This window comes from Rhinoraja longicauda, unplaced genomic scaffold (genome assembly GCF_053455715.1).
Source record: "Rhinoraja longicauda isolate Sanriku21f unplaced genomic scaffold, sRhiLon1.1 Scf000976, whole genome shotgun sequence".
Classification (NCBI taxonomy): domain Eukaryota; kingdom Metazoa; phylum Chordata; class Chondrichthyes; order Rajiformes; family Arhynchobatidae; genus Rhinoraja; species Rhinoraja longicauda.
The window spans coordinates 10,570-38,337 of record NW_027602192.1 but is presented as its reverse complement, the minus strand read 5'-3'; the positions used below and the strand labels follow the sequence as shown (position 1 = coordinate 38,337).

General features: G+C 43.8%; 1 protein-coding gene across 1 annotated transcript; it reads left to right on the top strand.

Moving 5' to 3' along the window:
• Window positions 1-1,453: 1,453 nt before the first annotated feature.
• On the top strand, window positions 1,454-27,768 carry LOC144591398 (histone-lysine N-methyltransferase PRDM9-like). The gene is made up of 10 exons (XM_078395602.1): window positions 1,454-1,477; window positions 2,626-2,748; window positions 4,324-4,354; window positions 6,969-7,091; window positions 7,414-7,484; window positions 7,895-7,988; window positions 12,767-13,038; window positions 13,814-13,881; window positions 22,319-22,509; window positions 26,116-27,768. Exons 1-10 carry the CDS (start codon window positions 1,454-1,456, stop codon window positions 27,210-27,212), a joined length of 2,094 nt encoding a protein of 697 aa, XP_078251728.1. The 3' UTR covers window positions 27,213-27,768.

The following is a 27,768-nucleotide window of genomic DNA, read 5'->3' as shown; positions in this document are numbered from 1 at the left end:
CCCCCCCCCCCCCCCCCCCCCCCCCCCCCTCCCCCCCCTCTCTCTCTCGGCGGCGGGAAAGCGAGGACGGCGGGCGACTCGCAACGGCTTTTGCCGGCGAGGGCGAGGGCTGTCCACGTGACCCGCGCTCTGGTTGGAGCCGCTCACGTGACGCGCCGCCAACGGCCGGGGGGGGGGGGCTATAAATAGCGGGAGCTGGAGAGTGGCGGCGAATAGTCGAGGCGGGGATTAGGTGTGAGGTGGAGTTTAGTGGTGAGGCGGAGTTTAGTGGTGAGGCGGAGTTTAGTGGTGAGGCGGAGTTTAGTGGTGAGGCGGAGTTTAGTGGTGAGGCGGAGTTTAGTGGTGAGGTGGGAGGTTTAGTGGTGAGGTGGGAGGTTTAGTGGTGAGGCGGAGTTTAGTGGTGAGGCGGAGTTTAGTGGTGAGGCGGAGTTTAGTGGTGAGGCGGAGTTTAGTGGTGAGGCGGAGTTTAGTGGTGAGGCGGAGTTTAGTGGTGAGGCGGAGTTTAGTGGTGAGGCGGAGTTTAGTGGTGAGGTGGGAGGTTTAGTTGAGGTAAAGTTTAGTCTTGCTCAGTTTAGTGAGGTGAGATTCAGTGAGTTTTGCGCATTAATGAAATTTAGTTAATTGAGATTTAGTTGAGGTGAGGATTAGACGAGGTGAGGTTTAGTTGAGGTAAATTTTAGTCGTGAGGTGGGAGGTTTAGTTGAGGTGAGGTGGGGTTTAGCCAAGGCGGTTTAGTGAGGTGAGGTTTAGTGAGGTAAAGTTTAGTGGAGGAGAGGGTTTTGTTGAGGTGTGGGGTTGAGTCAAGGTGAGGTTTGGGTTGAGGTGAGGTTTAGTTGAGGTAAAGTTTAGTCGTGAGGCGGGAGGTTTAGTTGAGGTAAAGTTTAGTCTTGTGCAGTTTAGTGAGGTGAGATTCAGTGAGTTTTGAGGTTTAGTGAAATTTAGTTAATTGAGATTTAGTTGAGGCGAGGTTTAGACAAGGTGAGGTTTAGTTGAGGTGAGGTGGGGTTTAGCCAAGGCGGTTTAGTGAGGTAGGGTTTAGTGAGGTTTGAGGTAAAGTTTAGTCGAGGCAAGGGTTTAGTCGAGGTGAGGTTTAGTCGAGGCGAGGTTTAAGAGTGAGAAGAAAATTAGTCGTGAGGTGTGAGATTTAGTGGAGGTGAGGGGTTTAGGTGTGAGGTGAAATATAGTAGTGAGGTGTGTTTAGTTGAGGGGCGACGTTTATTGAGGTAAAGTTTAGTCAAGGCGAGGATTTAGTCGAGGTGTCAGGTTTAGTCGAGGTGGGGTTTCATCGAGGTGGGGTTTAGTCAAGGTGGGGTTTAGTCGAGGTGGGGTTTAGTGAAGGAGGGGTTTAGTCGAGGTGGGGTGTTGCCGAGGTGAGATTTAGTCGAGGTGAGCTGTGAAGTGAATGGCTGAGCTCAGGAAGGGAGACCGAGGTGCTGCTGAAGGAGACGAGACCATGTCTGGGATGCAGGGCTCAGAGGTGAGACTCCAGGGAGCTTTGACTTGGAGAGTGGGCAGAAGATGCCGGATAAATGTCCTCTCGGGAGCCTGGGAACGGGGAAAATGTTGCTGCTCCTTCACAGATCATCACAACCCCAGGAATTGGTGTCAATGAGGAATGGATGAGCTCCATGGTCTCTGAAGTGGATCACTGACATTAATATTGATCTGGGAGGCCATTCAGACCATCTCCCTCATCCTTCTAGTTGTCTGTCTCCATCTGGCAACTTTCCCCAGCTGTGAGGAAAGAATATTAACCTGAAATATTCACTCCGTTTCTACCTCCACAGATGCTGCCTGGCTAGCTGATTATTATCTCGGGCAATTTTTTTTTTTTTAAATAGTGTTTTTGCAGGAGCCACTGTGTGCTGCTCCTGATTTCAGTGTGGGGGAAGTCCATGATTGTCACTGTCTTCATTGCCAGAAATGTAGACACTGATGTCTGTTGGCTGGAAGTTGCGATCTTGAATCTTGACAGGCAACATTTTGGGTCTGGACCTTTCAGGCAGATCACGCCAGACCTGCACTCTAAATGCAGTTTCCTCTCTTACTGTGATATGGTTTATTACTTCTTGGAATCAATAATGTGTTGATCTTCCTGGAATGTAATTAACAGCTGATTTCTTTCAACCGTAGAAAAAAAACTCACTATATTCTGAGTGAAGAAATATCTAATTTCTATCCTGAAGAAGTTACCCTTTAATTTTAAGTTGTGATTCTTTATCCTGGAATTGTCCTGTATTAAATTTTAAAAATGATATTTTCAAATCTGTTTTGGAATTCATATCTGATGATTACAGATTATGCACCAAAGTAAATCAGATACAATGTTTGTTTTTCCAGGATGCTGACAAGTTCAAAGACATTGCTGGCTATTTTTCCAAGGAAGAGTTTGAAGAAATAAGTGACTGGGAGAAGCTCCGTTATAAGAACGTGAAGCGGAATTATGAAGCCATGCTTGCTGTTGGTTTGTACAAAATTTTGTCTACTTTTTTTTTCCTTTTTGCCCTTTTCTAATGATGCATTCTGACATGAGTTTTTTTTCCCCACATGAAAACTAAATAGATCTGTGGTTTCTGAGACCAGGTCCTTGGTGAGATCCTTCCTTTTCACCATTTCATTCCACAGGTATACTTTGACAATATGTCTGAGGATATTGAACATTCCTGTTCTTTGATAAACATAATTGCTGTTGGCTTCTTCCTTGTGATCTTGGTCTCTGAAGTCATTGGCAGATTTTCCTTCAAGAAAGTGAGTTTACATCAAGCATCCAGTCCAGACAGTGTTCATGGCTGAGTACGAAAAACCTGTGTCGAGTAACTACTTTGAGAATTCAGGAATATCCTCAACCTCTTGCATCTGTGCTCAAGGTTCCCACCTGATCCAACATTGGGTCTATCGTTCCCATGTTTAAGAAGGCCACTGTGATCTACCTTACTGTCTTCCATCTGGTAGCACTTAGATTCACGGTAATAAAGTGCCAATAGAGGTTGCCAAGGGTGCAAATCCACTCTTGCCTCACAAATGTTAGACAGAGCTCTAGGGGATAGTGGAATCAAGGGATATGGGGAGAAGGCAGGCACAGGTTACTGATTGTAGATGATCAGCCATGATCACAATGAATGGCGGTGCTGGCTCGAAGGGCCAAATGGCCTCCTGCATCTATTTTCTATGTTTTATGACTTGGATCCACTTCAGTTTGAACTTTCAAAGCTGGTCAACAGTAATGCTATCTCACTGGCTCTGCACTCTGCTGTAGACCATCGAGAATACATGTCAGACAGCTATTCATCAACTACGGCTTGGCATTCAACACTATCATCCCCTCCAAATTACCAGTAAGGCCCAGTACCTGGTTCTCTGTGCCTTCCTTTGCAACTGGATGTGAGAGAGAGGGAAATTGGTTGAATGGTGCTGCAACAATAACCTCTAGCTGAACTCTTAACAAACTTGTGCAGATGTACTGTAGAAAGTATCCTGACTGGTTGCATCATGGCCTGCTAAGGCAATCCAATGCAGAGGAATGCAAGAGGCTGTATGGTGTGGTGGACTCGACCCAGTCCATCACAGGCACACACCTCCCCACCATCAATAGCATCTACATGAGAACCCACCTCAAGAAGGCGGCATCGGTCATCAAGGTTCCCATTCATCCGGGCTGTTCTCTCATCTTGCTGCTACAATCAGGTAGGAGGTACTGAAGCCTGAAGTCTCACCACCAGGATCTGCTACTTTCTGACAATTATATTCTTGAAACCATATGTGCAATCCTAATGGAACCGTGATTCCTATTGCACAACCATAGACTTTTCATAACAACGCAATTTGACTGATGTCTTGTAGAGTTGCACAGTCTTCTCGCAGCAGTCTTACAGAATTTCTACATAATTAGTTTTATGTATATCCGTCTCTAAACCTGTTATGCTTCTGCAAAGTAGCCTTTCATTGTATCTACATCGTACATGCATACAACAATAAACTTGACATAATTTGGAAAAATTGGGATCGGGATCAAACAAATCTGTGTCATCACTTGTGCATGCCAGAGACTGAGTTATTCCAACACTTTGTGTTTTATCCTTGAAGTTCCTCTCTTAACATGTCACTGCTCCCTCAAGTACAGCACACTCCTGCAAAACATTTCCGTAATGAGCCTTGGAAAATGGGAATATATTTCCATATGTCTGGAAAAAACCATTGGAGGAAAACACAGGCAGTGATTTCTGTTGTGTGAAGGAATGAGTAATTGAAGATACAGACTCCAATCTGAGACTAACTGTTTGGTCCACTGTGCAACAGTAATTCCTGCTCTCCTTAATGTCTCAGAGACAGGTACTACTTGCAACAGGCTCCACAAGTTTGTAGATGCTTAATCAAATGTGTCATTAATGACGCATCTATAAGTTTGCAGATGACACCGCTGTCTGGTCATGAACAATGAGGAGACAGAGTACTGGAAGGAGAAAGAGTTCCTTGTAACAGTGTTAAATTAACAACATTCCCTTCAATGTCACAAGATGAAAAGCTAGTTCTCGACTTTAGGATAGAATACATGCCCCAATCATCATCAATAGTGCCAAAGTTCAAATGATTCTTGGGCGTAAGATTACCAACAATTCTTTGTGGACCAATCTCATTGAAACAACAGCCACTGTTTCCCACAGTTAACAGACTACTGAATGGTCCTTCGATAAGCTAGATACAGTCCCGATTCTCCAACCTAGTTGATTTTCTCTGGAACTGTTGCATGACAATACTGAGAAATATATTTTGCAGTCTGCCATCTTTCCCTTCACTCTACCTTTTCTACTTGTGATGTATTATGTGATTTGATTGGATAGCATGCAAGTTAAAGCTTTTCCCAGTATTGCAAACACGTGACAACAATTAACATAAACCAACTGCTCTCTGTAAAATTCTGCAAATTAATTGACAGGATTATGTAAACCATCGGCATTGGTTTCTCCCAGATGAACAAAGTGGCATCAAGGCTCCAGATCTTGCAGAATGCAGAAAATGCTTTATGGCTGCCCTTTGTGAAAATGTAACAGCATAATTAATTTGTGGGAATCCTTGATATATGGCTGTTCAAGATTGAGGAGGACAACCTGGAAGGCCTTTTGACCTCTTCAGGAAATCAAAGAGTCTCAAAAATATCATGATCCCAACCTCATAAGCCATTCACTCATATAGACATCAGCAGCAGAATCTTTAGCTTACTCAAAGACCTACAGAATCAGTTCTCTCAAAACTGACAGAGCTGGAATGGGAGTAGTGATCCTCTACACCAAGGGATTGCCAATAAACCAGGGATATCAATGTGGACATTGAAATGTATCTCAACATCCCTGGAAGAGATCATGCACAACACTCAAGAGGCCTGGCACTCTTCATTCCAAAGTACACTGGTTTCTCCAACCTGAAATGCACTGTTTACTATCCCCATAATGCACTGGAGTCTTTGTGGTAAGACTTCTATAACAACATGTCCCAAACCTGCAGCCTCTACATCATAAAGGTTGAGGGCAATGGGTGCTTGGGAGCACCACAACCTCCACATTCTGCACCATGTCACACAAGGAGCAATTTGGAAAGAACAAGAAATGCCAGCTCTGCCTGTGATGCCCTCATTCTTTCAAAAAATAAACAAATGTCTGAAAGATAATGTTGAGAGTAAATGTTGCGGTATCTGTTCCTGCCCTCATTTTTATGTGCACACACACTTTTTTGAGTTTTTGAGATACAGTGCGGAAACAGGCCCTTTCGGCCCACTGGGTCCGCGCCGACAAGCGATCCCCGCATTAACACTTTCCTATACACTTCTAGGAACAATTTCTTTTTACATTTACCAAGCCAGTTAACCTACATACCTGTACATCTTGAGTGTGGGAGGAAACTGAAGATCTTGGAGAAAACCCACGGGGAGAACGTACAAATTCCGTACAGACACCACCTGTAGTCGGGATCGAACCCGAGTCTCCGGCGCTGCATTCGCTGTAAGGCAGCAACTTAACCCCACTGGTCATTGGAAAATTTGAAAGGTCCCAAGGGAGAAACTCCTGCCTGATATATTAATGCCTTGCAAATTTATTGATTTTGCAAGGCATTGATATATCAGGCAGGAGTTAATAATAATATATCAGGCAGGTTACGTGTGTCAAACCGTAAGATTTGTCTTATAACTTTTGATGAAATGAGTACACCCAGCAGACTTGTGATTAGTCCCAGATTATTGGCAGCAGGATATGTACAGTTTTGCTTTTAATGACTATTTCCTCCAGGAGAGGTTCCTTACCAACATTCAAAAATTCCATCAGTGATTTCAAATTGAACTAACTTTACAATCAATACCAAAGCTTTATGTCATTCAGAAGATGGTGACCATGGATAGCACAACCCCATAGACATTGGGGCACAGTTATGCTTTTTGATGTTGCAACTTGTCACAGTCCTGAAATCAGAAATTGGACAAAGGTCAATGTTCCCAATAATGAAGAGGTGGGTTGCCCTAGTTGTTCATTATTCAATCCATTTACTCAACCATGGCACAAAGTGTCACTGTGAGTACAGGCAGCTAGAATAAGCCATTACTTTAAACCTGGAGGAATGGAAAGAAGAATTCTGATTGATTTCACTTACCACAGGGACGAGTGGTCATTGCGATTTCTGACCTGGAAATATACACATTCTCATCTGTCATACTCTTCATGCTGGTTGATTTTTCTTTAACTCTGAAAAATAATTGTAAGGTTGTTTGCTGTCTTTGTCAAATAGACGTGACAATTGAATAATAGCATGAATACTCTGGAGGAAATAATGATAACATTGCAAAGTGATATTTCGACAGATAAATATCTGTCGAAATATCACATTGCAATGTTATCATTATATCACTTTGCACTGTTAAGTTCAGTGAAGATAAATACTTGAAGTTGGCCATAACAGATGATGAGCATTTTTATTTTTCACAGGATTGGATGTACCAAAGCCAGAATTCATGACAAATCGGAGGAGAAGGCGTCAAACCCAAGTCTACGAATCTAGCGAATCAGATGAGGATTCGACACCTAAACTTCTGACAAAAAATGCAAAACGTAATTTAAATCTGTTTGAAATATTAAATGCAGTTTTTCAACTATAATTGATTCTAATCAATTTGGCCATTAGCCTATGGAATCTGGTGCAAGGGTGATTTTATTCTTATCTTTGGAGTGGTAGGATACTTGTTAAATTGGAAATGTTTTTCCCAATGTGTTATTTATGAAATGTAAATTTACTTTTCCTAATTTTAAATTTTGTGATATGTTGCTTCCATTTTTAACTCTAAAACATTAGATATATCCAGAATTGCCAAACTATTGAGATACAGTCTGTGCTTTTCCAAAGCAGCACTGATGTGGCACTTTTTTTCCTAAGGAGTCAGAATCTTTAGGCATCCTTTTAAGAATGCAAAAGGCAAGAATACGAAAAGAAAGCCCGTCGTAAAGGTAAGAACAGAAATTATTCCCAGGATAAAGGACATGTGAGAATTAACAGAGTGGCTCTACATTGGCATTTTATTTTCTACAAGATAGAAATGACTGCTTTTTAGACAAATCTTCGTCACTGCTGTTGGAGTCAGGTGCTAACCTTCGCAAATAAGTTTTTATTGTTGAAAGAGGAACAATTGTTCCCACATTTTCCCATATTTGCTGACAATATCAAATTTCCTTTTAGAGTAGAGTATGAAAGACGAGAGTTCACTGAAATATTGCACACAAGGCAGTTACTGCTTTTATTAGTAGCTTATTTGAGTATCCAAGTTAATAATGCGATGGAAGAAATAATCGAGAAGAAGTAGAGCCAATCTATTTGTGTCCTTATGAATCACAGCTTGCACCAAAATGTCTCTTTACAGGTCATTACAGGGGAGGGCAAAAGAGATTTGGGAGGAGCCGCTGAGGAAACGAAGGAAGGCACAGTGTTGATGAAAAGAATCAAAAGAGCAACAGGTAATTCTGTTTGTAAAAGTAAAACTCAAAATGAGTAACTCCTGTGCATTCCAGTAAATGATGGAGATGATATAATGACCATCTGACTACCACCATGTCAATTCAATTCAATTCATAGAACATGTTGCATATTATGTAACTAACTTCCATATTTTACAGTTCAACCACTTACCTGACTTGAAACAATGTAATTAGGTTATTTTTAGCTTTCTTTTTTCAGTTTTGGGATCTACAAGCGAGGAAACGACCAAACAGACAGACAAAATAATTTATAATTTACGAAATAAAGAGAGGATCATCTATACAAAAGAACAGGAGCTCCGTAATGACGATTACCTGTGTATGTCCAAAGGAACCAATTTATTTCTTCAAAGCAACCATATTTCATTAGGAGCATTGAAGTGATGGCATGGTGCATTGGTAGCCAGTGCAATGGTGGAACAATGCGGGCTTTGGTTCAAGAGCACAAAATTGTGTTCACTCATGAAGAATTTTTTTCTTTTAACATTAATCACTGGTACTTTCCGTAACATTTGATGTTAACTTCTGGAATTTTGTCAGACATTGGAATCTGACATTGATTCCCCGGTAAACTGACAGTGACTGTTTAAAGAAAGTGTGGTTCATGTCCAATTTATGTGGGCACTTTCCTGGTAACTGTGGGCATCATAAAGGATGTGAATGTAAGAGTATTGCTTTGTGTATTATTAATGTAGGGCTATGTGCAGTATGACCAACTGACGTTACCAAAAATATTAATCAAACTGTTGTGATACATTGTGGGAAGAACAATGAATTGTTAATCTTTCTTTATCTTCTTGTCTTTTAACTTTTCCTGCTATGTCATTTTGTGGGTATCTATGTCATTTTGTGAGTTATTTTGCCATCTACCTTCTTGTCAGCAATAATCTTGGAAACATTGCAGGTGCCTTGCTCGAAGATGTCTTTGAAGATGTCTATTTGCCAACTGTCATAACTTTCCATTTAATTTCCTAATCTAAGCAATCTGACCTTAATATATCAGTAAATGGCTTAATATATTTCTCTATGTTCTGTTTTCACTTCATCACTCATAAGATCAATGTACGTTCCTGTCATTTAAACAAGGAGTCCCAAAGGATTCTTTATTGCAAAGCTACCAGTTAATTCTGTCATGTTGCACAAGATATCCAGCATCATCTGTGGAAAGAGAAACACAACTAATGTTTGAGGAGGAAGACCCTTTGTTGGAACTTCAATGTGAGATGCTAACACTGTTTTTATTTCCATAATTCTTCTCTGACTTGCTGGGATTACCAGCATTCATCTTGGATAGAACATTTCCAGACTCATTTCAGTTTCAAATTCATTTTCCCACAAATTCAGCATTTTTTTCCTTTCTATATGAAGATTGAATTTGACAACACAAATATTTGATTTCCCTTTTGTGAAATGCTCTCTTTCTTTGACATTTTTGATTAACCTTCTCTCTTATTCCACCACATGATTCCCTGAGCCAAATCTGTTCATCACAGTTGCACTCATGTAAAATTATATTAGTCCGGCCAACTCAACCTTGTCTTGCATTTGGTAAAGTGCAGTTTAGATACAAACCATGCATTTACTTTTCTACATTGTATACTTTATTAAATCTCTTTTCTTTTTGCATAGTTATAGGGTGCAAGTTGCATCAGGAGTTAAAATTGGCAAGTAATAAAGGTACAGTAGCCTGGATATAGGGTGCAAGTTGCATCAGGAGTTAATATTGGCATGTAACAAAGGTAATGCTAGTAGGGTGGTTAAAGAGGTTTCAATATGCAGGCAGACTGGGAAAATCAGTATGATACAGGACCCCAAGAAAGGGAGTTTGTAGATTGCCTCCAAGATGGATTCTTTGAACAGCTTGTATTGGAGCCTACCAGGGAGAAGGCAATTGTGGATTTCGTGTTGTCCATTGAACCAGATTTAATAAGGGAACTCAAGGTAAAGGAACCGCTTGGAGGTAGTGACTGTAGTATAATTAGTTTTAATATGCAATTTGAGCGGGAGAAGGTTAAATCAGAAGTGTCGGTGTTGCAGTTGAACAAAGGGGACTATGAAGGCATGAGAGAAGAGCTGGCCAAGGTGAAATAGAAAGGGATCCTAGCAGGAATGACGGTGGAACAGCAATGGCAGGAATTTCTGGGCATAATCCAGAAGATGCAGGATCATTTCATTCCAAAGGCGAAGATAGATTCTAACGGGAGTAGGAGGCAACCGTAGCTGACAAGGGAAGTTAGAGATGGAATAAAACGAAAAGAAAAGATGTATAAGATAGCAAAGAGTAGCAGGAAGCCAGAGGAGTGGGCAACTTTCAAAGGACAACAGAAGACGGCAAAAAGGGCAATACGGGCTGAAAAGATGAGGTAGGAAGCGAAACTGGCCAAGAATATAAAGAAGGATAGTAAAAGCTTCTTTAGGTATGTTAAGAGAAAAAGATTAGTAAAGGCAAATGTGGGTCCCTTGAAGGCAGAAACGGGTGAAATTATTATGGGTAACAAGGAAATGGCTGAAGATTTGAACAGGTACTTTGGACCTGTCTTCACTAATGGGCACGAACAATCTTCCAGATGCACTAGTGGACAGAGTATAAAGGGAGTCAGAGGAACTAAAAGAAATTTGCATTTGGCGAGAAATAGGATTGGGTAGACTGATGGGACTGAAGGCTGATAAATCCCCAGGGCCTAATGGTCTGCATCCCAGGGTACTCAAGGAGGTGGCTCTAGAAATCATGGACGCATTAGTGATTATTTTCCAATGTTCAATATATTCAGGATCAGTTCCTGTGGATTGGAGGGTAGCTAATGTAATCCCACTTTTCAAGAAAGGAGCGAGAGAGGAAACGGGGAATTATAGACCAGTTAACCTGACATCGGTGGTGGGGAAGATGCTGGAGTCAATTATTAAATAGGTAATAACGGCACATCTGGATAGTGGTAAAAGGATTGGTCCAAGTCAGCATGGATTTATGAAGGGGAAATCCTGCTTGACTAATCATCTGGAATTTTTTGAGGATGTGACAAGTAAAATGGATGAAGGAGAGCAAGTGGATGTAGTGTTTCTAGACTTTCAGAAAGCCGTTGTTTGATTAGGTACCACACGGGAGGTTGGTGAGCAAAATTAAATCACATGGCATTGGGGGTAGGGTATGGACATGGGTAGAGAATTGGTTGGCAGACAGGAAGCAAAGAGTAGGAATAACGGGTCCTTTTCAGAATGGCAGGCAGTGTGAGTGGAGTGCCGTAAGTCTCAGTGCTGGGGCCACAACTATTTACAATATAAGTGATTTGGATGATGGAAGTAGAAGTAACACTAGCACGTTTGCGGATGACACAAAGCTGGGTGGCAGTGGGAACTGTGAGGATAATGTTAGGAGGTTGCTAGGTGAATTGGACAGGTTGAGTGAGTGGGCAGATGCATGGCAGATGCAGTATAATGTAGATAACTGTGAGGTTATCCACTTTGGCGGCCAAAATAAGGAAGCAGATTATTATATCAATGGTGTCAGATTAGGTAAAGGGGAATTGCAACAAGACCTTGGTATCCTTGTACACCAGTCACTGAAAGTAAGCGTGCAGGTACAGCAGGCTGTGGCCTTCATAACAACAGGATTTGAGTATAAGAGTAAAGAGGTCTTTATGCAGTTGTATAGGGCCCTGGTGAGACCACATTTGGAGTATTGTGTGCCGTTTTTGTCTCCTAATTTGAAGTAGGACGTCCTTGCTATTTAGGCAGTGCATTGTAGGTTCACGAGGTTAATCCCTGGGATGGAGGGACTGTCATGAGGAAAGATTGGAAAGACTATGGTTATATTCACTGGAGTTTAGAATGATGAGAGGGGATCTTATAGAGACATAAAATTATAAAGGGACTGGACAAGGCAGATGCAGGAAAAATGTTCCCAATGTTGGGGCAGTCCAGAACCAGGGGACACATTCTAAGAATAAAGGGGAGGCCATTTAAAACTGAGGTGAGAAGAAACTTTTTCACCCAGAGAGTTGTGAATTTGTAGAATTCTCTGCCTCAGAAGGCAGTGGAGGCCAATTCACTGGCTGCATTCAAAAGAGAGTTAGATAGAACTCTTGTGGCTAGTGGAATCGAGGGATATGGGGAGAAGGCAGGAACAGGGAACTGATTGTGGATGATTAGCCATGATCACATTGAATGGTGGTGCTGGCTCGAAGGGCCGAATGGCTTACTCCTGCACCTATGTCAATGGTCTTAATTCATCTGCCTTGTTACAAATGCTTCATAAGTTCACATAATAGACTTACTTTTATCCTTCAAAACACTTTTCTTGGAGTTGACTCCATGCACTACAGCACTGTTACCGTTAAACATACTCTGCATTACATCATGCTTGTTATTACTAAATGCAAAATTATATTCCATGGTCATGATTTTTCTCTTGATGTTTATAAATATCCATTCAGTTCAACACGGCAGCCATTTTGAATTTAATAGCGGCATCTTACCCCGAAGATATTCATGGGGGACAAACATCACAAAGGGATTCTTCACAAATCGGCCACTATTAATCTCTCACATTTTCAATGCTTCCTCAGAAGAGTAATTTTGGAAAGAGTAATTTTTCCAAGATCTCCTGCACAACATCTACATCATGGTCGTATTATATTCTGAAATACTTTTAATAAGGTAACATCTTTTGTGGATCAACAAGCATTTTCAGTACCAAGTGCAGCCATTTTCAATAACGCCAACACCCTGATCAGTTCTTAATTTTATATTTTCCGTTTTAGTTTGTGAAGCACGTGAGACATTTTTTACTGAAGAATGCCCTGTGCATGGCCAACCAATCTTCATGAAGGACACTGTCATTGATTGCAATCGCCCCGATACAGCTCATTTAACTCTACCAGAGGGCCTCAGCATTGCCACGTCCAAAATTCGTAAAGCCGGTCTTGGCGTCTGGAATGAAGGGAAGGTTATTCCCAGGGGCATTTATTTTGGACCCTATGAAGGAGAAGTTTCAAATGAAGAAGAAGCTGCTATCAGTGGGTATTCATGGGCGGTAAGTGGTTCCAATAGTTCATCATGGAAAATGCTCAGCAGGTTTGATAACATTTGTTGAAGAAAGATCATCATCCTGAAATGTGAGCTGTGTTTTATCCTCCACGAATGCTGCCGGCCATGCTGGGTATCTCCTGAACTCTCTGTTTTTATTACAATTTTTTTGTAGCTGATTTATTTTATATTCTAATCAAAGTCATCAAGTTTCTTACCAATAAAGAAACAGTTTGAAGCTAACTGAAAATAATTTCTGTAACTTAGATTCTTAATTACATGTTTCCATTTTAATTTGGTTGTCAATGTGAATAGAGACTGAAGGGTCTGTGCTCTTTGTCTTTCTCTTCTGTTCCAGTGATTCCCACTTCACTGCTCAGACTGGCATCCCTCTCCCTCACCCAATCTCTGAGCTGACTCAGTGCCCCATCTCCTTCCTGCTCTGCTGCCCCTCTTTCACACTGATGTCCGACCTCCTTGTTTGAGAATACATTGAACGTTTCTGACTAATCAGAAATCATTAGCACAGTGATATTACCAAAATTTTAAAACCTATTACAACCCGACAAAGCTCCTTGAAATTGCAAAATGTTTATTATATTCTTGGAGTTTCTTTGCCATGTGATTTAATTCGCAGGAATTTTCGAGTGCTCTGATATAAAAGTGTAATCAAGTAAAATAGGTGAAATGGTTGTTAGTTGAAGGGAACTGGGAACTGTAAGCTTCACGTTTGTTTTCTTTATCAATGTGGGGTTTTTTTAAACCAAATATCTTTTTTATAGATCAGTAAGGCAAACAATGACACTGAATACATTGATGCACAGGATGAATCTAAATCGAACTGGATGAGGTAAGGGAAAGACTAATGCTTATCATAATAATAAGCAATAACTGGGTTATTTAAGAAAGGAGACACAAGAGACTGCAGATGCTGGAATCTTGGAGTAAAAGCAAAGTGTGAGAGGAACTCAGTGGGTCAGGCAGCATCTGTGCAGGGAATCGACAGACAACGTTTCGGGTGGGACTTTTTTCAGACTGATGGAGTACAAGGGAATAAAGCTGGAAAAGAGAGGTGGGGTGGGACAAAGGTGGGCAAGTGAGGGGAAAGAAACATAGAAAATAGGTGCAGGAGGAGGCCATTTGGCCCTTTGAGCAGGCACCGCCATGCACTGTGATCATGGCTGATCATCCACAATCAGTAACCTGTGCCTGCCTTCTCCCCATATCCCTTGATTCCACTAGCCCCAAGAACTCTATCTGACTCTTTTAAATTCATCCAGTGAATTGGCCTCCACTGCCTTCTGTATCGGAGAATTCCACAAATTCACAACTCTCAGGGTGAAAATGCTTCTTCTCACCTCAGTTTTAAATGGCCTCTCCTTTATTCTTAGATTGTAGTCCCTGGTTCTGGACACCCCCAACATTGGGAACATTTTTCCTGTATCTAACTTGTACAGTCCTTTTATAATTTTATACGTCTCTATAAGATCCCCTCTCATCTTTTTAAACTCCAGTGAATACAGGTCCAATTTTTCCTCATATAACAATCCCGCCATCCCAGGGATTAACCTGGTGAATCTACGCTGCGCTGCCTCAATAGCAAGGACGCCCTTCCTCAAATTAGGAGACCAAAACTGCACACAATACTCCAGATGTGGTTTTACCAGGGCCGTATACAACTGCAGAAGGACCTCTTTGCTCCTATACTTAAATCTTCTCGTTATGAAGACCAACATGCCATTGGCTTTCTTCACCGCTTACTGTACCTGCACACTTACTTTCAGTGCCTGTTGTACAAAGACACCCAGGTCTCGCTGCACTTCCCCTTTACCTAATCTGACACCATTGAGATAATAATCTGCCTCCTTGTTTTTGCCACCAAAGTGGATAACCTCATGCTTTGTGTCATCTGTAAACTTGCTAGTGTTACTTATAATTCCATCATCCAAACCATTAATTTATATGGTGAATAGTTGCGGCCCCAACACTGAGCCTTTCGGCACTCCACTCGCAACTGCATGCCATTCCAAAAATAACCCGTTTATTCCTACTCTTTGCTTCCTGTCTGCCTTCCAATTCTCTATCCATGTCAGTACCCTACCCCCAATACCATATGCTCTAATTTTGCTCACCAACCTCCCGTGTGGGCCCTTATCAAAGGCCTTCTGAAAGTCTACATACACTACATCCACTGGCTCTCCTTCATCCATTTTACTTGTCACATCAAAGAATTCCAGAAGATTAGTCAAGCAAGATTTCCCCTTCATAAATCCATGCTGACTTGGACTTATCCTTTTACTGCCGTTTTTGTCAAATGTGCTGTTATTGCCTCTTTAATAATTGACTCAAGCATTTTCCCCACCACCGATGTCAGGCTAACTGGTCTATAATTCCCCGTTTTCTCTCCCGCTCCTTTCTTGAAAAGTGGGATAACATTAGCGACCCTCCAATCCACAGGAACTGATCGTGAATCTATTGAACATTGGAAAATGATCACCAATACGTCCACGATTTCTCGAGCCACCTCCTTGAATACCCTGGGATGCAGACCATCATGCCCTGGGGATTTATCAACCTTCAGTCCCATCAGTCTACGCAATACTATTTCTCGCCTAATGCAAATTTCTTTCAGTTCCTCTGTCTCCCTAGATCCTCTGTCCTCTAGTACATGTGGGAGATTGTTTGTGTCTTCCTTAGTGAAGACAGATCCGAAGTACCTGTTCAACTCTTCCACCATTTCCTTGTTACCCACAATAATTTCACCCGTTTCTGCCTTCAACAGACCCACATTTGTCCCAACTAATCTCTTTCTCTTAACATACTGAAAGAAGCTTTTACTGTCCTTCTTTATATTCCTGGCCAGCTTCCCCTCGTACTTCATCTTTTCAGCCCGTATTGCCCTTTTTGTTACCTTCTGTTGTCCTTTGAAAGTTCCCCAATCTTCTGGCTTACTCCCCTTAGAATCTTTCTTCCTCTTTGGAAATAAATGATCCTGCATCTTCTGGATTATGCCCAGAAATTCCTGCCATTGCTGTTCCACCGACATTCCTGCTAGGATCCTTTTCCAGTCGACCTTGGCCAGCTCCTCTATCATGCCTTCATAGTCCCCTTTGTTCAACTGCAACACTGACATTTCTGATTTAACCTTCTCCCTCTCAAATTGCAGATTAAAACTATTCAATATTATGGTCACTACCTCCAAGCTGTTCCTCAAGTTCCCTTATTAAATCTGGTTTGTTGGACAACACTGAATCCAGAATTGTCATCTCTCTGGTAGGCTGGAGTACAAACTGCTCGAAGAATCCATCTCGAAGGCACACTGCAAACTCCCTTTCTTGGGGTCCAGAACCAACCTGATTTTCCCTGTCTCACTGTGAACTGTGAGGAAGATGCTATGAGGTTTCAGGATGACTTGGACAGGTTGTGTGAGTGGGCGGATGCATGGCAGATGTAGTTTAATGTGGATAAGTGTGAGGTTATCCACGTTGTTGGTAAGAATAGGAGGGCAGAGTATTATCTGAATGGTGTCAAGTTAGGAAAAGGGGACGTACAACGAGATCTGGTGTCCTAGTGCATCAGTCACTGAAAGGAAGCATGCAGGTACAGCAGGCAGTGAAGAAAGCCAATGGAATGTTGGCCTTCATAACAAGAGGAGTTGAGTATAGGAGCAAAGAGGTCCTTCTGCAGTTGTACAGGGCCCTAGTGAGACCGCACCTGGAGTACTGTGTGCAGTTTTGGTCTCCAAATTTGAGGAAGGATATTCTTGCTATTGAGGGAGTGCAGCGTAGATTTACTAGGTTAATTCCCAGAATGGTGGGACTGTCGTATGTTGAAAGACTGGATCGACTAGGCTTGTATACACTGGAATTTAGAAGGATGAGAGGAGGTCTTATCGAAACGTATAAGATTATTAAGGGGTTGGACACATTAGAGGCAGGAAACATGTTCCCAATGTTGGGGGAGTCCAGAACAAGGGGCCACAGTTTAAGAATAAGGGGTAGGCCATTTAGAACTGAGATGAGGAAAAACATTTTCAGTCAGAGAGTTGTAAATCTGTGGAATTCTCTGCCTCAGAAGGCAGTGGAGGCCAATGCTCTGATTGTATTCAAGAGAGAGCTGGATAGAGCTCTTAACGATAGCGGAGTCAGGGGGTATGGGGAGAAGGCAGGAACGGGGTACTGATTGAGAATGATCAGCCATGATCACATTGAATGGTGGTGTTGGCTCGAAGGGCCGAATGGCCTCATCCTGCACCTATTGTCTGCCTGCATATTGAAATCTCCCATAACCACAAACCTTTGTTACATGCCAGTTTTAACTCCTGCTGCAACTTAAACCCTATATCTACGCTACTGTTTGGCGGTCTGTAGATAACTCCCATTAGTGTCTTCTTACCTTTACAATTCCTCAACTCTATCCACAGTGACTCTATATCGTCAGACCCTATGTCACCTCTCACAAAGGACTGAATTTCATCCCTTCCCAACAGAGCTACCCCACCTCCTCTGCCCACCTGCCTGTCCTTTCTATAGGACTTATAACCCTGAATATTCAGTTCCCAGTCGTGATCCTACTGCAGCCATGTCTCTGTAATCCCCACAATGTCATATCTACCAATCTCTAACTGAGCCTCAAGCTCATCCTCTTTACTTCTTATACTTTGCATATTCATATATAACACTTTTAATCCATTCAGATGAATACGTGACTTGAAAAATGGTGCAAGGGGGAGGGATTCAAATTTTTAGGACATTGGAACCAGTTCTGGGAGAGGTGGGACCAGTACAAACAGGACGGTCTGTACCTGAGCTGGAATGGAACCAATGTCCTAGGGGGAGTGTTTGCTAGTGCTGTCGGGGAGGATTTAAACTAATGTGGCAGGGGGATGGGAGCAGGAGCAGAGAGACAGGGGTGTAAAATGAGGGTAGAAGCAACAGGTAGCAAGGTGAAAAGTAAAAGTGGTAGGCAGACAAATCCAGGGCAAAAATCAAAAAGGGCCACTTTTCAACATAATTGTATAAGGGGTAAGAGAGTTGTAAAAACAAGCCTGAAGGCTTTGTGTCTCAATGCAAGGAGTTTACGTAATAAGGTGGATGAATTAAATGTGGAGATAGTTGTTAATGATTATGATATAGTTGGGATTACGGAGACATGGCTCCAGGGTGACCAAGGCTGTGAGCTCAACATCCAGGGATATTCTATATTCAGGCGGGATAGGCAGAAAGGAAAAGGAGGTGGGGTAACGTTACTGGTTAGAGAGGAGATTAAAGCAGTGGAAAGGAAGGACATTAGCTTGGAGGAAGTGGAATCGATATGGGTAGAGCTACGAAACACTAAGGGGCAGAAAACGCTAGTGGGAGTTGTGTACAGGCCACCTAACAGCAGTAGTGAGGTTGGGGATGGCATCAAGCAGGAAATTAGAAATGCATGCACTAAAGGTGCAGCAGTTATAATGGGTGACTTCAATCTACATATAGATTGGGTGAACCAAACTGGCAGGGGTGCTGAGGAAGAGGATTTCTTGGAATGTTTGAGAGATGGTTTTCTAAACCAACATGTCGAGGAACCAACGAGAGAACAGGCCATTCTAGACTGGGTATTGAGTAATGAGGAAGGGTTAGTTAGCAGTCTTGTTGTGCAGGGCCCCTTGGGCAAGAGTGATCATAATATGGTAGAGTTCTTCATTTGGATGGAGAGTGACAAAGTCGATTCAGAAACAAGTGTTCTGAACTTAAAGAAAGGTAACTTTGAGGGTATGAGGCGTGAATTGTCCAAGATAGACTGGCGATTGATGCTGAAAGGGTTGACGGTGGACATGCAATGGAAGGCATTTAAAGGTCGCATGGATGAACTACAACAAGTGTTCATCCCAGTTTGGCAAAAGAACAAACCAGGAAAGGTAGTGCATCCGTGGCTAACAAGGGAAATCAATGATAGTATTAAAACAAAAGATGAAGCATACAGATTAGCCAGAAAAAGTAGCATACCAGAGGACTGGGAGAAATTCAGAGTCCAGCAAAGGAGGACAAAGGGCTTAATTAGGAAAGGGAAAATAGACTATGAGGGAAAACTGGCAAGGAACATAAAAACAGAATGCAAAAGTTTTTATAGATATGTCAAGAGAAAAAGATTAGTTAAGGCAAATGTAGGTCCCTTGCAGTCGGAAACAGGTGAATTGATCATAGGGAACAAGGAGATGGCAGACCAATTGAACAAATACTTTGGTTCTGTCTTAACTAAGGAAGACATAAACCGTCTGCCGGAAATAGCGGGGGACCGGTGGTCTAATGAGATGGAGGAACTGAGGGAAATCCAGGTTAGTCGGGAAGTGGTGTTAGGTAAATTAAATGGATTAAAGGCAGATAAATCCCCAGGGCCAGATAGGGTGCATCCCAGAGTGCTTAAGGAAGTAGCCTCAGAAATAGTGGATGCATTAGTGATATTTTTTCAAAACTCTTTAGATTCTGGAGTAGTTCCTGAGGACTGGAGGGTAGCTAATGTAACCCCACTTTTTAAAAAGGGAGGGAGAGAGAAAACGGGGGATTATAGACCAGTTAGCCTAACATCGGTAGTGGGGAAAATGCTAGTCAGTTATTAAAGATGTGATAGCGAGAATCTATGCTATTAGCTGGTATAGTCAATTAGAGATATTATATTTTGTTGTAGTAAAGATGGTTTCTTTTGTTGTTTTAGCTAATATAAAATGGATGCTTATTTTAGAGGAAAGCAGTAAGATGGATGCTTGTGGCAGAAACGTTATCCTTGGGAACAGAATGTGTTTGTCCCTTTACGAGTGATAAGGAGTGTACAGAAGAGATGGGCTATTGTCCTCTCTCACACTGTCTGACTGCGAGAAGTTGTTCTTCCCCTCCCCTGAGTTGAGGTCTCTTCAGACACTAGTGTTGTGTCTGGAGATCTTCTCGGGAAGAACCCCATGGTGGAATAAATCTGATGTGCTAATCCAGTATCACGTGTGATTATTCAGACTGAAGGTAAAGAATTTGATTTAACAATAGCATCACATTTGGAAAGTGGTGAAATCATCGGACAAAGTCAGCATGGATTTACCAAAGGCAAATCATGTCTGACGAATCTTATAGAATTTTTCGAGGATGTAACTAGTAGAGTGGATAAGGGAGAACCAGTCGATGTGTTATATCTGGACTTTCAGAAGGCCTTCGACAAGGTCCCACATAGGAGATTGGTGTACAAACTTAAAGCACACGGTATTGAGGGTTCAGTTTTGAGGTGGATAGAAAATTGGTTGGCGGACAGGAAGCAAAGAGTAGGGATAAACGGGTCCTTTTCGGAATGGCAGGCAGTGACTAGTGGGGTACCGCAAGGCTCAGTGCTGGGACCCCAGTTATTTACAGTGTATATTAATGATTTGGACGAGGGAATTGAATGCAACATCTCTAAGTTTGCGGATAACACGAAGCTGGGTGGCAGTGTTAGCTGCGAGGAGGATGCTAGGAGGCTGCAGAGTGACTTGGATAGATTAGGCGAGTGGGCAAATGCATGGCAGATGCAATATAATGTGGATAAATGTGAGGTTATCCACTTTGGCAGCAAGAACAGGGAAGCAGAGTATTACCTGAATGGTGACCGATTGGGAGAAGGGGAGATGCAATGTGACCTGGGTGTCATGGTGCACCAGTCATTGAAAGCAAGCATGCAGGTGCAGCAGGCAGTGAAGAAAGCGAATGGTATGTTGGCATTCATCGCAAGAGGATTTGAGTTTAGGAGCAGGGAGGTTCTGCTGCAGTTGTACAGGGCCTTGGTGAGACCGCACCTGGAGTATTGTGTGCAGTTTTGGTCTCCTAACCTGAGGAAAGACGTTCTTGCCTTAGAGGGAGTACAGAGAAGGTTCACCAGATTGATCCCTGGGATGGCGGGACTTGCATATGAGGAAAGACTGGATAGACTGGGCTTGTACTCGCTGGAATTTAGAAGACTGAGGGGGGATCTTATAGAAACATATAAAATTCTTAAGGGGTTGGAGAGGCTAGATGCGGGAAGATTGTTCCCGATGTTGGGGGAGTCCAGAACCAGGGGTCACAGCTTAAGGATAAGGGGGAAGTCTTTTAGGACCGAGATGAGAAAACATTTCTTCACACAGAGAGTGGTGAGTCTGTGGAATTCTCTGCCTCAGAAGGTAGTTGAGGCCAGTTCATTGGCTATATTTAAGAGGGAGTTAGATGTGGCCCTTTTTGCTAAAGGGATCAGGGGGTATGGAGAGAAGGCAGGTACAGGCTACTGAGCTGGATGATCAGCCATGATCATATTGAATGGCGGTGCAGGCTCGAAGGGCCGAATGGCCTACTCCTGCACCTATTTTCTATGTTTCTATTACTCATCTCACCTTTCACATCGATTCCTATTACACTTGGCCATTCTCTCCTATCCTTTCGTGAGCTTTCTGTCCCATTAATTCTGGGGTCATAACTTTTCCTATACTCTCTTTCCCTTCAACTCCATCTTTGTTTATCCCATTTGACATCCCGCTCCCCCCACTATTTAGTTTAAAAGAGGGGATGAATGGGAAATACATGACTTGGGGAAGGGAAATGGTCCATTTTACTCATTAATCCAGAAAGAATCAGCATTCTGTCTGGGCGATGCTTTCCTTGCCTAAACCAGCCTTTCTCCTTGGATCACTCCATGACCCACAACTCCTATCTCAAGCCTCATGCTCTTGGAATGTCACCTGATGCTGCAAACTTTGCATCAAATATTCAGCCTGTCATGTCTTGATCTGTGACTGGGAGACTGATGCCACAGTTTAAAATCAGGTCTTGATGTTAAAATCTGGGGTATCTCCGTGAAGCCAATATTCCAAGAGAAGAATAACTCAATTCACGCCACGCTGCATCACAGCTGCTCTGTCTTTGCCTCCCTGTAAATAACACAGCCAGGGTCAACAGTGTTTAATTGTTCCACAATGAAATTCTAACTTCCTGCAGCTTAACAAGTCTGTTAACGCAATAACATGCAGATAAATAGAAAGTAATCAATACAATACCAACAACAGTAATACCAGGTAGACATAAAAACAGAAAAGACTGGAAATACTGCATTGGTCAGGCCGCTTCTGTGGGAAGAGAAACAAAGTTCAAGTTTCCTTCAGCAGTGTGCTGACAAAGGGTGTACAATATTTCATGTTGAATTTGGACCATGGCTGGGGACATCTCCCATTCAACAGACTTTGCTGATATACTTTACGTTCTGTGTTCACTTATAATTTTAAGTGACTGTTGTACCTTCTATCTGTGCTTGTTGTGTTGCAGATTTGTGAACTGTGCCAGAAAGGAGGGGGAACAGAACCTTGTTGCCTTCCAGCACCGGGGCAACATTTACTACAGGACCTGCAAGCCGGTTCCTCCTCACTGCGAGTTGCTGGTCTGGTACGGTGATGACTATGCCAAGGAGCTGGGAATCACATGGACCACAATGTGGATGTCAAACCAAGACCCAAAACGTGAGGATTCTGCACAAATCGGGGAACTGCAGGCAACTTTAATTGTGTGGGAAGGAACTGCAGATGCTGCAGATAGCCATAAAATGCTGGATTTACTCAGGGGGACAGGCAACATCTCGTGAGAGAAGGGATGGGTGATGTTTTGGGTCGAGACACTTCCGACTAGTTAGGGAAGAGGGAAACGAGAGATATTAAACGACGATGTAGAGAGATAAAGAACAATGAATGAAAGATATGCAAACAAGTAAAAATAATAAACGAAACCTACCATTTCTGGACTATCTCCGACATCTCCCTACCGTTTCTGGACCTCACCATCTCCATCACAAGAGGAAGACTACTGACTGACATCTACTATAAACCCACTGACTTGCACAGCTATCTGGACTACACTTCATCCCACCTTGTCTCTTGCAAAAAGTCTATCCCCTACTCCCAATTCCTCCGTCTACGCCGCATCTGCGCCCGGGATGAGGTGTTTCACACTAGGGCATCAGAGATGTCCTCATTCTTCAGGAAACGGGGCTTCCCCTCTTCCATTATAGATGAGGCACTCTCTAGGGCCTCTTCTGTATCCCGCAGCTCCGCTCTTGCTCCCCCTCACCCCATTCGCAACAAGGACAGAATCTCCCTCGTTCTCACCTTCCACCCCATCAGCCAGAGTATCCAACAAATCATCCTCCAACATTTCCGTCACCTACAACGGGACCCCACCACTGGCCACATCTTCCCATCCCCTCCCCTCTCTGCGTTCCGCAGAGACCGTTCCCTCCGTAACTCCCTGGTCCACTCGTCCCTTCCTACCCAAACCACCCGAACCCCGTGCACTTTCCCCTGCAACCGCACGAGATGCAACACCTGTCCCTTTACCTCCCCCCTCAACTACATCCAAGGACAGAAACAGTCTTTCCAGGTGAGACAGAGGTTCACCTGCACCTCCTCCAACCTCATCCGTTGCATCCGCTGCTCTAAATGTCAATTTCTTTACATCGGCGAAACCAAACGCAGGCTCGGCGATCGTTTCGCTCAACACCTTCACTCAGTCCGCCTTAACCAACCTGATCTCCCGGTGGCTGAGCACTTCAACTTCCCCTCCCACTTCCAGTATGATCTTTCTGTCATGGGCCTCCTCCAGTGCCATAGTGAGGCCCACCGGAAATTAGAGGAACAGCACCTCATATTTGGCTTGGGCAACTTGCAGCCCAGTGGTATGAACATTGACCTCAACTTTAGATAGTTCCTCTGTCCCTCTCTTCCCCTTCCCAGTTCTTCCTCTATCTTCCTGTCTCCACTTATATCCTTCCTTGACATCAGTCTGAAGAAGGGTCTCAACCCGAAACGTCACCCATTCCTTCTCTCCTGAGATGCTGCCTGACCTGCTGAGTTACTTCAGCATTTTGTGAATAAGGGAAACAGGCCTTTGTTATCTGTTTGTTTATGTGAAAATAAGAAGCTGGTGCGACATGGGTGGGGGAGGGATAGAGAGAAAGGGAATGCCGGGGTTAGAAACATAGAAACATAAAAAATAGGTGCAGGAGTAGGCCATTCGGCCCTTCGAGCCTGCACCGCCATTCAATATGATCATGGCTGATCATTCAGCTCAGTAGCCTGTACCTGCCTTCTCTCCATACCCCCTGATCCCTTTAGCAAAAAGGGCCACATCTAACTCCCTCTTAAATATAGCCAATGAACTGGCCTCAACTACCTTCTGTGGCAGAGAATTCTGTGGCTTGAAGTTAGAGAAATCTATATTCATACCACTGGGCTGCAAGCTGCCCAAGCAAAATATGAGATGCTGTTCCTCCAATTTGCGTTTAACCTCACTCTGACAATGGCGGAGACCTAGGACAGAAAGGTCAGTGTGGGAATGGGTAGGAGAATTAAAGTGTTTAGCAACCAGGAGATCAGGTAGGTTCAGGCGGACTGCGTGAAGGTGTTCAGCAAAACGATCGCCATAATCCGTCTATGTTTGGTCTTGCCGATGTATAAGAGTCCACATCTTGAACACAGTAGATGAGGTTGGAGGAGGTGCAAGTGAACCTCTGCCCAACCTGAAAGGACTGTTGGGGTGCCTGGACAGATTTGAAGGAGGAGGTATTGGGGCAGATGTTGCATCTCCTGCAGGGGAAGGTACCTGGGGAGGGGGTGGTTTGGGTGGGAAGGGCCCAATTAACCAGGGAGTTGCGGAGGGAACGGTTTCTGTGGAAGGCGGAAAGGGGTGGAGATGGGAAGACGTGACTAGTGGTGGGATACCGTTGGAGGTGGCGAAAATGTCGGAGGATTATGTGTTGTATGTGAGGGCTGATGGGGGTGAAAGGTAAGGACTAGCGGGACTCTGTCTCAGTTACGAATAGGGAGAGGGGGGGAAGGCAGAGCTGTGGGGTACCGAGGAAACAGGAGTGAGGCCTCATCTCTGATGGGAGAGGGGAACCTCCATTCCCTAAAGAATGAGGACGTCAGATGTCCTGGTAGGGAACCCCTCATCTTGATGTTGCGTAGACGGAGGAATTAGGAGTAGGGGATGGAGTCTTTGCAGGAAGCAGGGTGGGAAGAAGTGTAGACAAGGTAGTTGTGGACTGTCAGTGGGTTTGTAATAGATGTCAGCCTGTGATGGAGACTGAGATCAAGAAAGGCGAGGGTGGTGTCAAAGATGGTCCAAGTGAATTTGAGTGCAGGATGGAAATTGGTGGTGAAGTTAATGAAGTCCATGAGTTCAGGATGGGTGCAGGAGGTAGTACCGATGCACTTGTCAATGTGACGGAGATAGAGGTCAGGGATAGGGCCAGTGTACGCCTGGAACAGGGATTGTTCAACATAATCAAACTTTAACTAATTTACTGTAAAATAATTACGGGTGTTTAAAGTGGCACGTCAGAAACTATGATCAAAAACAAAGCAGCAGTCGTAGTAAGGATGAGAAATTTGCAGAATAGTGAAGTGCAGAGAATTGTGCTGAATGATGTCGCAGGTATCAGAAGCACAAAAACTTTGTGGATGCACTGATTTTATTCAAAACATCCTTGTAGCAACTCACGCTGAATCACTGAGCATTTACAAAGATGCAGTCAGCCCCTTTGCCCTGCTGTCGTCCTCAGCAACTCCCAGCTCATGATGTTATTTGACATCTGCAATTTGCTTTTCACTTGCCCATTTTAACAAGCCAGTTATCACACAGGGTTAGAAGAATTCTTAAAAACTTACTATCATATCATATCATATATATACAGCCGGAAACAGGCCTTTTCGGCCCTCCATGTCCGTGCCGCCCAGTGATCCCCGTACATTAACACTATCCTACACCCACTAGGGACAATTTTTACATTTACCCAGCCAATTAACCTACATACCTGTACGTCTTTGGAGCTGACGTGTACCTTGTTCCTTGGGGATATTAAAGACAGAATCCATCCCCCTCGAGTCTTTATCAGAATCATCTGGTGATTGATAACTCCCTCCTCCCCACAATCTTTCACTAGTCACGCCTGTAAATTATTTCAATTAACATCTCCGAGCAGCTCCATTAACACTGAAGCATTTACTAATCTGTCTTCCAAATCAGAGCGTGGATTTTTTGCTGAAAATGATCATTTCTGTTTCCTTCTCCAGCGGTAGACGGCGTGACCCAAGGAGACTGTCATCCCTGCCCTCACTGCACTGTAGCATTCACCACGGTGGAGTACCTTACAAGGCACTTAAGAAGGCATCCTGAAGCCTCCAGACCAACACCAGCTGGTCAACCTTCTTCCCCCAGAGTTGACACAGATCCACAAAGTAAACGTGAGCAGAGTCCGTTCACACCATCTGACAGAAGGAGGGCAATAGGGAAGTCAGGTGATATTCCAGGACGAATAACGGAGAGACGGCATGAATGTGCAGAATGTGGGAAGTGTTTCACGCGGGCAGGGAGCCTCCACGAACACCAGCGGACCCACACCGGAGAGAGGCTGTACACATGTTCTGTCTGTGGGAAGGGCTTTGCACACTCAGGGACTCTCCACCGACACCAGCGGACCCACACCGGAGAGAGGCCGTACACATGTTCTGTCTGTGGGAAGGGCTTTGCACAGGCAGGGGACCTCCACCGACACCAGCGGACCCACACCGGAGAGAGGCTGTACACATGTTCTGTCTGTGGGAAGGGCTTTGCACAGGCAGGGACTCTCCACCTACACCAGCGGACCCACACCGGAGAGAGGCCGTACACATGTTCTGTCTGTGGGAAGGGCTTTGCACAGGCAGGGGACCTCCACCGACACCAGCGGACCCACACCGGAGAGAGGCCGCACACATGTTCTGTCTGTGGGAAGGGCTTTGCACAGGCAGGGAACCTCCATGTACACCAGCGGACCCACACCGGAGAGAGGCCGCACACATGTTCTGTCTGTGGGAAGGGCTTTGCACAGGCAGAGAACCTCCACCAACACCAGCGGACCCACACCGTAGAGAGGCCGTACACATGTTCTGTCTGTGGGAAGGGCTTTGTACAGGCAGGGGACCTCCACCAACACCAGCGGACCCACACCGGAGAGAGGCCATACACATGTTCTGTCTGTGGGAAGGGCTTTGCACGGACAGGGCACCTCCACCGACACCAGCGGACCCACACCGGAGAGAGGCCATACACATGTTCTGTCTGTGGGAAGAGCTTTTTTTATCTCTCTCAGCAGAAAGCTCACACCTGCCGTGAAACGTGCCCCGTGTGAGGGAATGTTTTTAAGGACACAGCAGCTTTCACTGTTCACCTGAGAGCCTGTGTAGAACAGTAAAAGTTCACCAATTGTCAGTGCTATAATTTCCTTTATATTATTTCATTTTATATTATTTCAATTATCTCCTTTTGAATTACGTTGAGTAATTATTTATGTTTCCAGTCAGTATCAATATTGGCACTTGCTGTATTTCCCTCTTTATGGTGATACTTTGTGTGGAGAAGTCTGGGGTGTCAGGAATGGGTCCGTGGTTCCCACTCCCTGTGTGAATTGGGGACCAGGGACGGGTATCATTGCCGCATGTCCGACCCTCTCCAGACTGCATCTTCTGACTGGGATAGACTGCCCCCACTGGGATATTCTGACTGTGCTGTTGTGATGCAGTCTGTTTCTAGCACTGAGTTCATCAACACTGCGATTGATAAACCAGCCACTTTTATTGTTGCCGCAAGTCAGGAGAACCGTTCTGTGCCGTGGGCTCATTGCTCCGGTTACTTTGATCAAACTGCTGGTCCCTGCAGGTTTCACTTTATTCCTGTGAGATTTCTTG